Consider the following 12,189-nt stretch of genomic DNA (forward strand, 5'->3'; position numbering starts at 1 on the left):
ACGTGAAGAACAAAGGGATCCATTATCAAAAGATCTGACTTCACATACTGAAAAGTAAGTAAATGTGTAGCCCGAGCAGCGTTTATAACTACCGCTGAAGCTGAGTGGCTCTTCCTTCAGGAGCCCCCTGAGAGGCAGAGGCAGAAGGGATTCAAGATTTCTAGACCTGCCCTGGATACATAGTTAAGAGTCCCATCTCAAAACAAAAACAAAATCCTTAGGTTGACTGGGTTTACAAAACAGAAACCTGAAACATGTTAAGCTTTTTGCAGCAGGTTTTAAGCAACCCCAATTTAAATTCCTGTATTTCTATTTCACTCCCTGTGGAACATATTCTAATTTGACATATTCTAGTCACTTTTTTCTTTTTCTATAATCCCATCTTCTACTGTGATTCTTCCTGATTCACCATGATGAACTATCCAAATAAGCCAGCTTCTGTGTGATGCCACTAAGCACTATGGATAGACAAATTCCTGGTATAATACATCATCTTCAGGTAGAAAACATTCCTAAGCCAGTGGTCCTCAACCCGTGGGCTTTGACCCCCTGTGGGGTGGGGCTAGAGGTGTGGAACAACCCTTTCACAGGGGTGACATATCAGATACCCTGTATACTAGTTATTTACATTACAACCTAACAGTCTGCAAAATTACAGTTATGAAGTACCAATGAAAATAACTTTTATGGTTGAGGGTCACAACAACATGAAAAACTGTATTAAAGAGTCACAACATTAGGAGGGTCAGAACCACAATTACTGCCTGAACTGATGGCAAGATTCAAAGCAGCGCTTTCAGGAGAGCTGTAATGGCCTGTGGACAGAGGAGTGGTACAAACACACTAGCCATATTTTAATTAAAATAGAATTTATTAGCTTTTCTTTTAATATAAACATGGGAAAGAAAAACCACAATCAATACTTGAATCTCTAAGCTCTGAACTCCATAAACAATGTATTTTGAGGTGGTAGATTGTAATATTTCATACATCCTTCCTTAACATTTATGTCTGTCCTTTATAAATGATGAACCTGGCAGCACTTGAGAGCGTGTGTAACATTGCAGCCTTAAGAGAAAGTATTCTTGCCCCACAAAGGTCCTGTTTACAGGTAAGATTTCCACGGTTACATGTGAGAGAAATAGAATGTACACATGTAGAACACAAATCTTTTATTATTTCAGATTTAGGCGCTGCTGTCATCATTTCCCCAATCATTTACTCCCTGCCTTTTAAAGCCTGTGCTTAGGGTACAGTTTAGAAGATGTCTGCACCTGGGCCAACAAGCAGGATAGATCTTTAATTGCTCATTTCTCCTGCTGTTTGAGGATCTGATTTCTTTTCATTTGTTATATGTGAGTTAATACTGCTTTTCATAACCCTCTTAACTGAATGTAAAGACACTTTGGTGATCAAAGCAGTTAGCGCCCAGCCTGGCAAAGAATTACTTGAAAAAAAAAAAAGAGTGCTTCCATAGAAATACAAGGCAGCTCCCAAATCTCAATGCAGTTGTCAGCTCTGACACCTGTAGAATTATAAATGCTACAAACTAATGAAACATTACTTAAAAGTTTTAAGTTACTTTTCAACTTAATTCCCCAAATTTGGAATACTAAGCCTTTAATTTTAATTTTTGGTTCATAGTTTGCAATCTTCAAGAGAAAAATTAAATTAGCTTAATTATTTCAAATTGGTAAGATTAAAACTTTCAAATGAGGTTTTTTGAAAGTTTGTGGCTTTTATACTTCTGCTGCAGTGTCCCAGAGAGTCCAGACACAGTTCCGTAAGTATGAAGCTATCAGTAATTTGGGGGACACCTTGTATTTTTGCCATTTGATCATGATCACTGGACTGCTATGTTGTTTGGCATTATGAAAATATCTTTTAATACACTTGTTTAACAAATAAGAGAAAAATCATCAGAAAATGAGAAGCACCATTTCACAGGAAATGCAGCATGGACCCAACAGAAATAATCAACAACTGATGTTTTCTCTCTGTGGCTCCAAACATACCAAAATGCTAGCAAACGTGACTGCAAAGAGTACGAATGGTCAGTCTCAGCCAGCGGCTTTCTGGTAAACTGACTGCCAATAATGGCTAGCAGCCCAGATGATACAGTGGAGAACCGTTACTACCTACTGATGCTACAATCTGCTACCAGGTGGTTTTACGAGTGTTACGTACCCCATGTTTGGGGCTGAGGTGTAGCTCAGTGCTCAAATGCTCACCAAGCACAGGCCAGGCCCCCAGTTTGATTCCCAGCACCACAAAAATGGGGAAGGAATCTCATGTTTTAATGGTAATACTGAACAATTCTAAAAGCGTATGCAGCAGTTGGGTGGGTGGGTGGCGGGGGGTGGCAAGAAAAACAAGAAAAAAATATTTTATGGTTAGTGTCTTTAAAGTCTAAAAGTTTGAGCCAGGCACGGTAATCCCAGCACTTGGGAGGTAGAGGCAGGAAGATTAGGAGTTAAAGGCCAGCCTCAATCTTATATTGAGTTTGAGGCCAGCCCAGGCAATGTAAGACCCTGTCTCAAACAAAAGTCTAAAAATTCAAACAATTTCAAAACCTCACATATTTCACAGCCATTGGCCTACATGGTAAGCAATATCTGTGTGGTCAGAGCTTTTGCTTTGGAGTGGTTTTTGTAACTGTTTACATTACAAAGGACAGAGAGTGGTTGCTTTGACAAGGTCCCATTCTTTCCTATGGAGTCAGCAGTCACTGTCCAGAGTCTCTTGAATCGAGGTCTTTCGCTCGGTGGAGCCCCACCTCTGCTGGCCTCTGACCAGGAGAAGTGCTCTCTCTCCAGCCTTGTCACTGAGGAGCTCCCGGTGTTGTCACTCCTCACGTCTCTCTCCATTAAGAGAGGATGGCATTAGAGCGCTGCATCCCAATGAAATTATCAGCGCTTAAGGATCTTCTCATAGCAGCTCTACACAAGTCTTTGTATTTGTCTTCACACAATCTTGAAATGGCCTAGGAAAGGCAATTAAACAAGAGAGGTTTAAAAAAGAATGCAACTTTGAGGAAAACATCCAAACAAAAAGCAACACAAACTACTTCCATGGAGCAGGCAGGGGACCTAATGATACTAAGTCATCCTTCACATTTTAAACAAATGCAGCCACGTGCATTATCTGAAGATGGAGGTCTACAGCACAATGTCCTGGGGGATGCTACTTCCTGCTAGTTCATTCATCTTTTCAGGGTCATGCCTCACTGCCTGGAAAAGGAAACTTTATTAAGTTACTGGAGAGATGGCCCAGTGGGTAAAGCGCTGGCTGTGCATGATGAGAACTTGAGGTTGCACCTTTGGTATGCATGTAAGGTGCCAGGCAGGGTGGCAAATGCCTCTAATCCCAGTGCTAGGAGGTGGTAAAACAAGGATCCCAGGGCCTCAATGGTACCTCTGGCCATCACACACACACACTTCTCAAAGATGTAGTCACATGCTTTCACATTATTATCAAGTTACTTGTGTAACTTTCTTAAACATGAGTATACTCAGTTTTCATTGGTCTAACAACAAGGTTAACAAGGCGGGCAAATTCTATATTTGATGGCAGGAGTCTAATCACTAAAGCATCTAAGTTGTTATTTCTTTTTTTTTTTTAAAGTTGCTATTTCATTAGCACATTAATAGTAGGAAAACATTCTAAATTATCAAGGTGCTTAAGGAAGTTCCATTCTAAAGTATGTGAATCATTGTGACATATATTTACTAAAAATTTTAAGCCATAAATATTATTTTGCCTTATCTAAGTGAGCACTTTTATTTTTATTTACGACTGTGGTAGGGAGGTAGGGGAAGGCTACATGGATGCCTAAAGGTACTTGATCCCTGAGCGTTGGAGTTACAGACAATTGGGAGGCACTAGATATGACTGTTGGTATTTGATTTGAACTTGACCCTCTAGAAGATCAGGAAGCATGCTCCAACCTCTGAATCTCTCTGGCCTCCATAACCACTTTCATGAAAACACAATGTACTTTCTATACTCAGTATGAGAAACACACATGCATTATGCATCCCTAAACATACATCTCTCAGTGTGGACACTAATGCTGTCTAATAAAACTCATGGTATCTAAACTTGGACAATTTGCCAACTGAGTGAAATGCAGCAGAGCTGTGATATGCAGGCAGGAATAACTAAGGACATAATTTTAAGAAGTTACCTGTAAGTGGTTTTTTGGGAATGCAGAGCTTCAATGGGGAAACTATTAAAACTACATTACATTTTATTAAAATGACTCTGAATTATGATCACAGGAGGTAGTATCTACCTTCTGTCTATAATGTAGGTACTTGTAGAACTCATAAAAGGCCCAGAAAAATATGATGCCAAAGTTAGCATGAAGAAGATGATAACCTCTTCAATGTCTTCCATTGCCTTCATGGATGCTGGCAGGGTAGCTCACAGAAAACCCGACTTAGTGATCGCACCTCTTACCTCTAGGTTCTGTGCTCTTTCCTTGCTGAGAGGCGCAAACAGAAAATTCAGGTTGTTGTCATCTGCTAAGGAGCGAAGGTCAAAGTAGTATTTGGCATAAACACTGGCAGGAACATTAATATTAAATTGGAGCAGCTCCAAGAAATGCCTTTCCATCTCATTCCTGGAGGAGGAGGAACACAGCAAAACTCACACAGGACAATTTTAGTCAACTGGGCTGTCTTCAAAAGTATCATTCAGAGCTTCTAGAATAGCTTTAACTGCTGTTTTGGAACACGTGAAGGCTACCCAGCCAGATTAATATACTAATGCTCAAACAAGGTACAGCTATTCATGGTCCTTTCTGCATCCCAGCACTCTTATGAGTTTGGCTGGAGGGGAAAAGGTTACAGCCCTCTCATGTGCTTGTGCTGCTGACTTGCAGGCTCATTCTTCAGAGTTCCATTAGTGCAGCTGTACGATTCATACTCTACGCTCACTCACAAGGCCCGCTATAGTGAGCAGATGAAAGGAATGATGTATGCTGTTTATTAGCTCTGAAGAACTTGCAGACATTTTCACCAGGCTGATAACAGGAAGGGGCTTATTGAAGTAGAGAAGCGCCAACAAAAGGAGTGGGCACATCACCACGGCAACAAATGGATCCATCGAGAGCCACGCTATTATCTCTGAGGGGGAAAAACTCTTGAGGCAACAAGGATTCATCTCAAATAAATAAATAAATAAATAGGCCACACTGGATGGGAAAGGAAATCCCTTCCCTCTGCCCTAGCACATGAGGCTATGTCAAAGGGCATAATGCAAGTTTCTGCTCACCTTAATACTGCACGAAGGTGACAAACTGTCACTATGACAGTTAAGATACTCACTTTAAACTCGGAAAAGCAGAGAGATCAAAGACAGATGCCTTGGCTACACTAAACCCACTTTAGTATACTACGCCTAGTAGAGCACTGGACCAGCAAACCCGGTTCCAGTACTACAGGGGATAAAACCCCCAAGACGTGCAGCATTGGCTGCCCTAGCTGGGGCTGTGCACAGAGAGGTGAGCTCAATAAGGTGGGAAATATGTGTGGGTGTGCGGAGGGGGAGAGCAGCTCTGTATTGTGTGACCATGCTGACCTTGCTGAAGATTTAATAAAAACAAAATTAGAGTAAACCTTGACTAGTCATAATCCTCTGAAGAAATTATAGACAAGTTATAAATACTTAAACAAACATGACAGAGGCTTATCTTAAACATACTTGGTTTTTTTAATTCTAAAATTTTAATATTTTCTTCACTAAGTGCCTAAAAAGTATCTATATGGAAAATAGGTAAAATATGGTTTTCTTATTTGCTGAAATTAAAGCCAAACATCCTACTTCCAAAATTAATTTCCTGCTCATATGGCAATAAGCGTATAGAAATGTAAATCAGATAATGTTTTGATAATCAGGTAATCAAGACTTAATTTGCTACTGAAACAAACGTACTTCACTATCCCTTTTATATTTCCTCCACTCATACATTTTAACTGTGTTGAAATCCAGTCCTTCATGGGATTAACATGTCTGTTAATAGAGGTTTAATCACTGAAGAAAAGCATTATGCCAACAGAATATGCACCTTCTGGGTTTTCGTTTTTTTGTTTTGTTTTGTTTTTTTACATGCCTGAATGACATACCATTTACAGGCACAGCACATTTTCTGAGCAGCAGCTGCCTAGTTAACTTACTCTTTTGAACAAAAATACATCCTAACAAAACACATACATGGTGGAAAGTTTTAAGAAAAATCTTATAGACACTGATTTTTAACTTTTAATTTAGACTAAAAATAAGGGCAGTATAAATAGCCAACAACGGAAAAAGGAGACAAATGTATATTAAGCTTGTAGTCAAGCTCTTCAGTTCTCAAAGATCATAAACAAAAGGCGACTCTTAGGAACATGGCTCCTGGTGTTTCTCTGTTCATAACAAAAGGGTTGTGAGTACCAGAGCCTCAGCCCCAGCCACCACTGCCCTGCAGTAGGTTCAGAGCTGAGAATCCCAAACATTTTACTGAGTCTTTTCTGATCTTACAATAACTAGAGCCTCTGGTATCTGAGTTTTTTTTTTTTTTTTTTTTTTAAGTTTTGTTCTTGTTTTTCGAGACAGGATTTCTCTGAGTAGCTTGGGTTGTCCTAAACTTACTTTGTAGACCAGGCTGGGCTTGAACTCACAGGGATCTGAACTGCCTCTGTCTCCCTGAGTGCTAGGATTAAAGGTACGCATGAGCTAGCATGCCTGGCCTGAGTTTTAAGATATTTTTAGCTGCTGTGCATAGTATATATGATTATGCATTTTGCTTTTTCCTACAGAGCAGTTTGTAGCCCACTAACACAGGGATCAAAGTCACTCTGGCCTCAGTAACTTCCCAAAGCGTATCTATTTATTTCAGATTCTTTTGTTGTTACATCCTTTGCTAAAATGGCTCCTAGTGTCACAATCACTTTTGAAAGAGGTCATTTTCACCACACACTCCAGTTGCCATCACCAGTGGTCCCTTAGTTACTTCAGTTATAAAGAGTTTGGTAATTTTGACCGACAGTCCTAACTACCGAAACGGGTAACTTCTATTATCCTTATAAGGTGTCTTCCTATGATGCTCAATGAAGTCAAGGGGTTTCTTCATAACCACGCTATTTCTTAAGCGCTCCCCACAAAGACATTTTCACTGTCAAGTGGGCACTTTCAAGAGGATTGCTGGAAACCTCTCTCCTGTGCTCATCCTGTTTGCAAACTTCTCAACCTTTTTACAGCCCCAGGCTAGTGGTCATCACTAAGGCCATGCTCTCCGTGATCTTGAGGCCTGCAGAGTGCTGCTATGACCGGGCGAGTGCCCAGTGTGCTCATAACCCGGTGAATCTTCTGAGCTGCTTCAAGGACCACGCGCACTCCTGGTGCTTCCCTGGCCCAGGAGATCAAGCTCTAAAAACAAACAACACTCCACATGGAGAGGAGGCAGGAGCATCTCCTGCAGCCTTCACCTTTGTACGTCTAGTTCCTGTTACAGACACTCAGATTTAAAAATAAAGAGAGAAGAGAAGCAGCACAAGTAAATACACAATGAATGACTCAGGCTGAAGGTAAACCTTACAGAAGTCTAGAGACTGACATGAACACTGGCAGGCACAATTCAAAAGACAGGCATGTGCTCTCAAAAAGGGAGAGGAACTGGTGACTTTTAAAAAGCAGTAATATTTTTGGTTGTGACTGTGCTATGCTGTCTTTGCAAGGGTCACCAAAACCATGAGAAATTATTTAAGTTATCAAGCACATTATTACACATAGCAAGACCTACTAATTCATGATGGAAGCTACAAACTGTTATAAAAGAATGTAGTTTTATGTCTATTTCTATTGTCTGTTTAAAACTGCCCTTAAAAACACTCTTTAAATTTTATGTAAAAAATTTATGGGAGAAAATTAATAGTACTAGAAGAATGGTTAGGAGGCTCACTCAGACCTTATGTACTCACATGTCCTCAACTGTGATGTCCTTGAGGATCTGGCAGTAGTCCACATTCCACACAGCCTGGTCATCCCAAACCTTGGAGGCAAGAAGAATGGCTCCCAGAACAATTCTTTTCCAGTTGGTGGGGCAGATGTCGATCTCAGCGTAAGTTAAAAGCCTCTCTAAGTAAACCTGCGAAAGAGAGCACTGGTCTTTGATTTAGTTCAGCTTCAGCGATGACTGTATGAATGATGGCCTCCTCTGTGTTTGATTAGGCAGTTCTGCAGAGACTTTGCTCTACCTCAGCATGAGGGCCAGATCTGAAGTCAGACATCCCTGCTGCCAACCCTGCTCCTGATCAGAGCAAGGACTGGCACACAGTGAAGGGCATGCTAAAGAATGGAAGTGACACCATCTTTATGCTTGCAGAGCAGCAAACAGCAGATTCAGGCTGTTTATTAAACCCCAAGTCTCTCACATCTTACATTGTATATACATGCTATGCTTAAATGTATAATACCAAGTCACCGTGAGCACATTAAAATCTTTCCAGTTCATAATAACCCTTGTGTGGAACTAGGACAAGAGAGCCGCCCAGTGGCTGCTGGGTAGAACTGCACCACAGGCACAGTGCCTTATAAAGAACCACCTGCACCCAAGGATGGTCAATCATTCCCTCTCACTTCCTAAGGAGCCATTTTCCCTCTTACATAATCTGCAACTTCATTAATTTTCTTGGCTTTACAGTGCTAGCAAAGTTGCCAGCCTACTTCTGGAACTCTTATTCCTGCCAGGCAGATCGTGAGCCACTCTCATGGATGATCTTAAACATTTCAAACACCTATGCTACAAGCAACTGGGTGAGGTTAGTTGAGTAAAGATTGTGAAAGAAGCTGGGAACTGTTACTTCAGAAGTTTCTCTACAGAACATCATACAGTTGTCCCTTGGTATCCTAGGGAGACTGCTTTTAGGACCAAATTCTGCCCAGGCTTAAGACCCTTATATATGGCAGTGTTTGCATGTAACACCCCCTTCCTTGCTTTGTGAGACAGGGTATCACTACGTAGGTCAGGCTGGCCCTGAACCCATGATCTTCCTGTTCCAGGCTCAAGTGCTATCATGGATGAGCCATTTGATGATCAGTCCTGTATGTTTTAAATCACCTCTAGATTAGTGACAATACTAAATATAATATAATGTAAATGATAATGCAAATGTAACTTTGGAAAATGACAAGAAAAGCTCATTTGTGATCTACAGTGGTAGAAACCAGATGCTGAGCTAAGGTGTGGAAGTCAGCCCATATATGGTATATATAAGTACTTTTTATCAAGATAAAAGGCAAAAAAGGAGTTTTCTTTTAAAAGTTAGTCATTTTTTTAAATGTCATTAGACTAGTGGCTCAGATTTGGTAATGTTCTCCAAACTCTGTTTCCAAACACAAATGTCTAACAAATATTATGTATCCTTCATGAGATTATCCCCAAACTCGGAACTCTCATCTTATCTGAGAAATGAATCTCTCTCCCTCAGAGTACCCCTGTTCTTCACAGAAATATTCAGACTGAGCACTGCCAAACCTCGGCTGCCCTTTCCTAACAGGTAGGTACTGGCACTCAGTCTAACACTTGTCCTCTCGTGTCAGTGGAAGATAGGGCTTTCTTCTCCCCAAACCAAAGCCAACTCTTCTATTTGGTGGGCCTGATTCCATCCCACTGTGCACAACATTCTTCCCTCAACAGCTGGAAGTCTTTCTCCCTCTGCCAGAGATCAGTTCAAAGTAAATGTTTAGGTTGCTCTGATGTCACTTCCCACAATTCCAAGTACTGCTTCTCAAGCCCACTTCAGATCATGCACATGGCCAGCCCACTGCTTACTGTACCCACCTGTGTCTACCTCTGGCTGATGTCACTATTCTGAAACAGCTCTTGCCATGCAGCTCATCAAGGCCTACACCTAAAAACCTACTTCACCTTCACCTACTTCAGCTTTCCACTTGCCTAGGCATAGAAGCCCAAACCCTTATGTTATCCTACTCCAGTCTGCAAGCAACAACTGTTCTTGCTATCTTCAATGGTAACTTAACAACTTTCTATTCTGGGCCAATTTTCACTGCTTGCCTGATTCATTACCATATGGCATCCTAACACTCTGCTTGCCTCTACTCTGACCTCCAATTACAGTCCACCTCTCCAAAGACAGGTAGGAAAGGTCCCAAATTAAGATCATTTTTTTCCTTGCTCAAGACTTACCAAGAGTTACTAATCAACCTGGAACCTATTTTCCTGTAAGACTGTCCCTGGCATCTCTCCTTCATTCCCCAGAGCCTCACTCCCACCACATGGCCACCCTGCTTTCCTTGAGCACATGGAATGGTCCTGCATCATATTCTTGCCCGGTGGTTCTCAACCTTCCTAATGTACAACCCTTTACTATGGTTCATGTTGTGATGACTCCTAACCATAAAATTACTTTTGTCACTACTTCATAATTCTAATTTTGCTACTGTTTTGAATCGTAATGTAAAATATTTTTGGAGACAGAGGTTTGCTAAAGGGGTCACGACCCCACAGGTTGAGAATCACTCATCTCACACTATCCTACTGTCTATAATACCTACGCTCCTTGGCTTCACTCTTTGCAGTTCGGCCACTGTTCAAATGCCACTTCTAAAACAGAAAATTCTTGAGTCACTCATGAGCCCTTTACCAGGCTTGATTTTCAGGTAGTTGTTTCATGTCAACTACCTGAAACAAACATCTGCAAAACACCTGTGGTCTTCGTCACTAGTACATACACTCTTGAGGCAAGACTTTTGTTCCATCTGCTCTCTTCTCTGCCCTGGTGCTACAACAGGGTGTAGAGGAACTGTTCAGGGTATATGGCTGTAGCTTTTTTTACGGCATTTGCCATTGTGGGAATGTTCTTATCTTGCCTTCTATTACTCATTCTTGAATTTCCTTCTGGTGTACTTGGCCTCCTCCCCTACAGGCTTATCTCCCAAACACTCATGGTAGATCTGTTAGGGCTGTCCATTTTCACTGCTAATGTTCTCCACATTTCAACAAACACTTTTAATTCTTTACCTCTGATTCAAATTCATTCTGCAGTCCTGTATATTCAAAGGACCACTCTCTTCTTCCAGGAACGGCTGCTTTCCTTGTTTACAATAACCTCCCTCCCCTGTCTTCTTCCAACCCAATTTCCTTCTTGCATTCCCTACCTCCCCAGCAGAAGTGCCCACTGGGGAATTCTACTCATGCATACATATGTCTCCAATTCAGACCCCAACTGGATGCTAAACGAACAGGTAGAAATATTTCCTCAGAGCCACACATTTGACTTTTCACTATGCATTTGCTGCAGGGGCAGTAAAATACCAGCCACTTGAACAGCATTCATTACTCAAAATGACAGTCTTACTACAGTCTTTCTGAATGGATAAGATAAAGCACACACCTGTAGCCTCGCAAGCTCACAATGCCTTTCTAAGAACTACTAGTACTATAATCCTGGGCAACTTCATAGGCAAGCCCGAGTAATCAGCAGAGGTGGGTTAGCACCCATCAGCCAAGGAACAGAGAACGGAGCGGTCATCAGTCACAACACACACCAGAAGTGCCCGGGCAATACAGCCTGGCATGTGCCTTAAACTGCACTGAATGGTTTCAGTGAACCACTTGGGTTTGTTACTGCTTCCTAGTCCAGTCCCATTAACATGTTCTGTGTCTGTGTACTGAGGTATAAAGGAGAACTCTCTCACTGCCTATAGTAGCAATTGTTTTGGGAAAATAAAAGCAATGGCAACATTTTAAAGCATAATAACTGTTATATTCAAATGTGTGTCTTCACGTTGCTTCAGAAGGTTCCTCTTATTAAAGTTCCTATGATAATTTCAGTGATTAAACATACCTGGGTACAAACTTTTTAATGAAGCTTGATAAGACAGGAACAGCTTACCAGTGTCACTATTGCACATTCTGCTGTCAGCTGTGCAGCACTAAAAAGCGTACGAACAAATCTGTAAATAAATTTGTGTTCAGGGTCATGCTTAAAGTATTCCTCTGGAACTTTCTCTCTCTGCAAGAAAAAAAATGACAATATTAATATTGACTGAAGGAAATAGTATTCTTAAGATAGCAATCTCTACACTGTGCCCACCTGTTACTTAAAATAATTTCAACTGGCTGCTTTTAAAGCATTTATTGTGTATATTTGTGTATGGGCATGCACAGCCCTGGTACACACA

The 12,189-nt window shown here is 41.1% G+C and overlaps 1 protein-coding gene across 2 annotated transcripts in view; it reads right to left on the reverse strand.

The window, feature by feature from the left end:
- Window positions 1-801: 801 nt before the first annotated feature.
- The window catches only part of Ccnyl1 (cyclin Y like 1), a 34,855-nt gene continuing 23,467 nt past the window's right edge, over window positions 802-12,189 (reverse strand). Inside the window, exons 5-8 of one of the 2 annotated variants that reach the window (XM_055616775.1) lie at window positions 11,901-12,020; window positions 7,965-8,131; window positions 4,462-4,624; window positions 802-2,983 (exon numbers count right to left, since the gene is read on the reverse strand). In XM_055616775.1, the coding sequence (XP_055472750.1) occupies window positions 2,867-2,983; window positions 4,462-4,624; window positions 7,965-8,131; window positions 11,901-12,020 (567 nt within the window). In that variant the 3' untranslated portion in view covers window positions 802-2,866. The remainder of the gene's footprint in view (window positions 2,984-4,461; window positions 4,625-7,964; window positions 8,132-11,900; window positions 12,021-12,189) is intronic. The other variant, XM_055616774.1, reaches the window with a different exon arrangement.

This window comes from Psammomys obesus, unplaced genomic scaffold (assembly GCF_907164565.1).
Source record: "Psammomys obesus unplaced genomic scaffold, mPsaObe1.curated_primary_1811, whole genome shotgun sequence".
Lineage (NCBI taxonomy): Eukaryota > Metazoa > Chordata > Mammalia > Rodentia > Muridae > Psammomys > Psammomys obesus.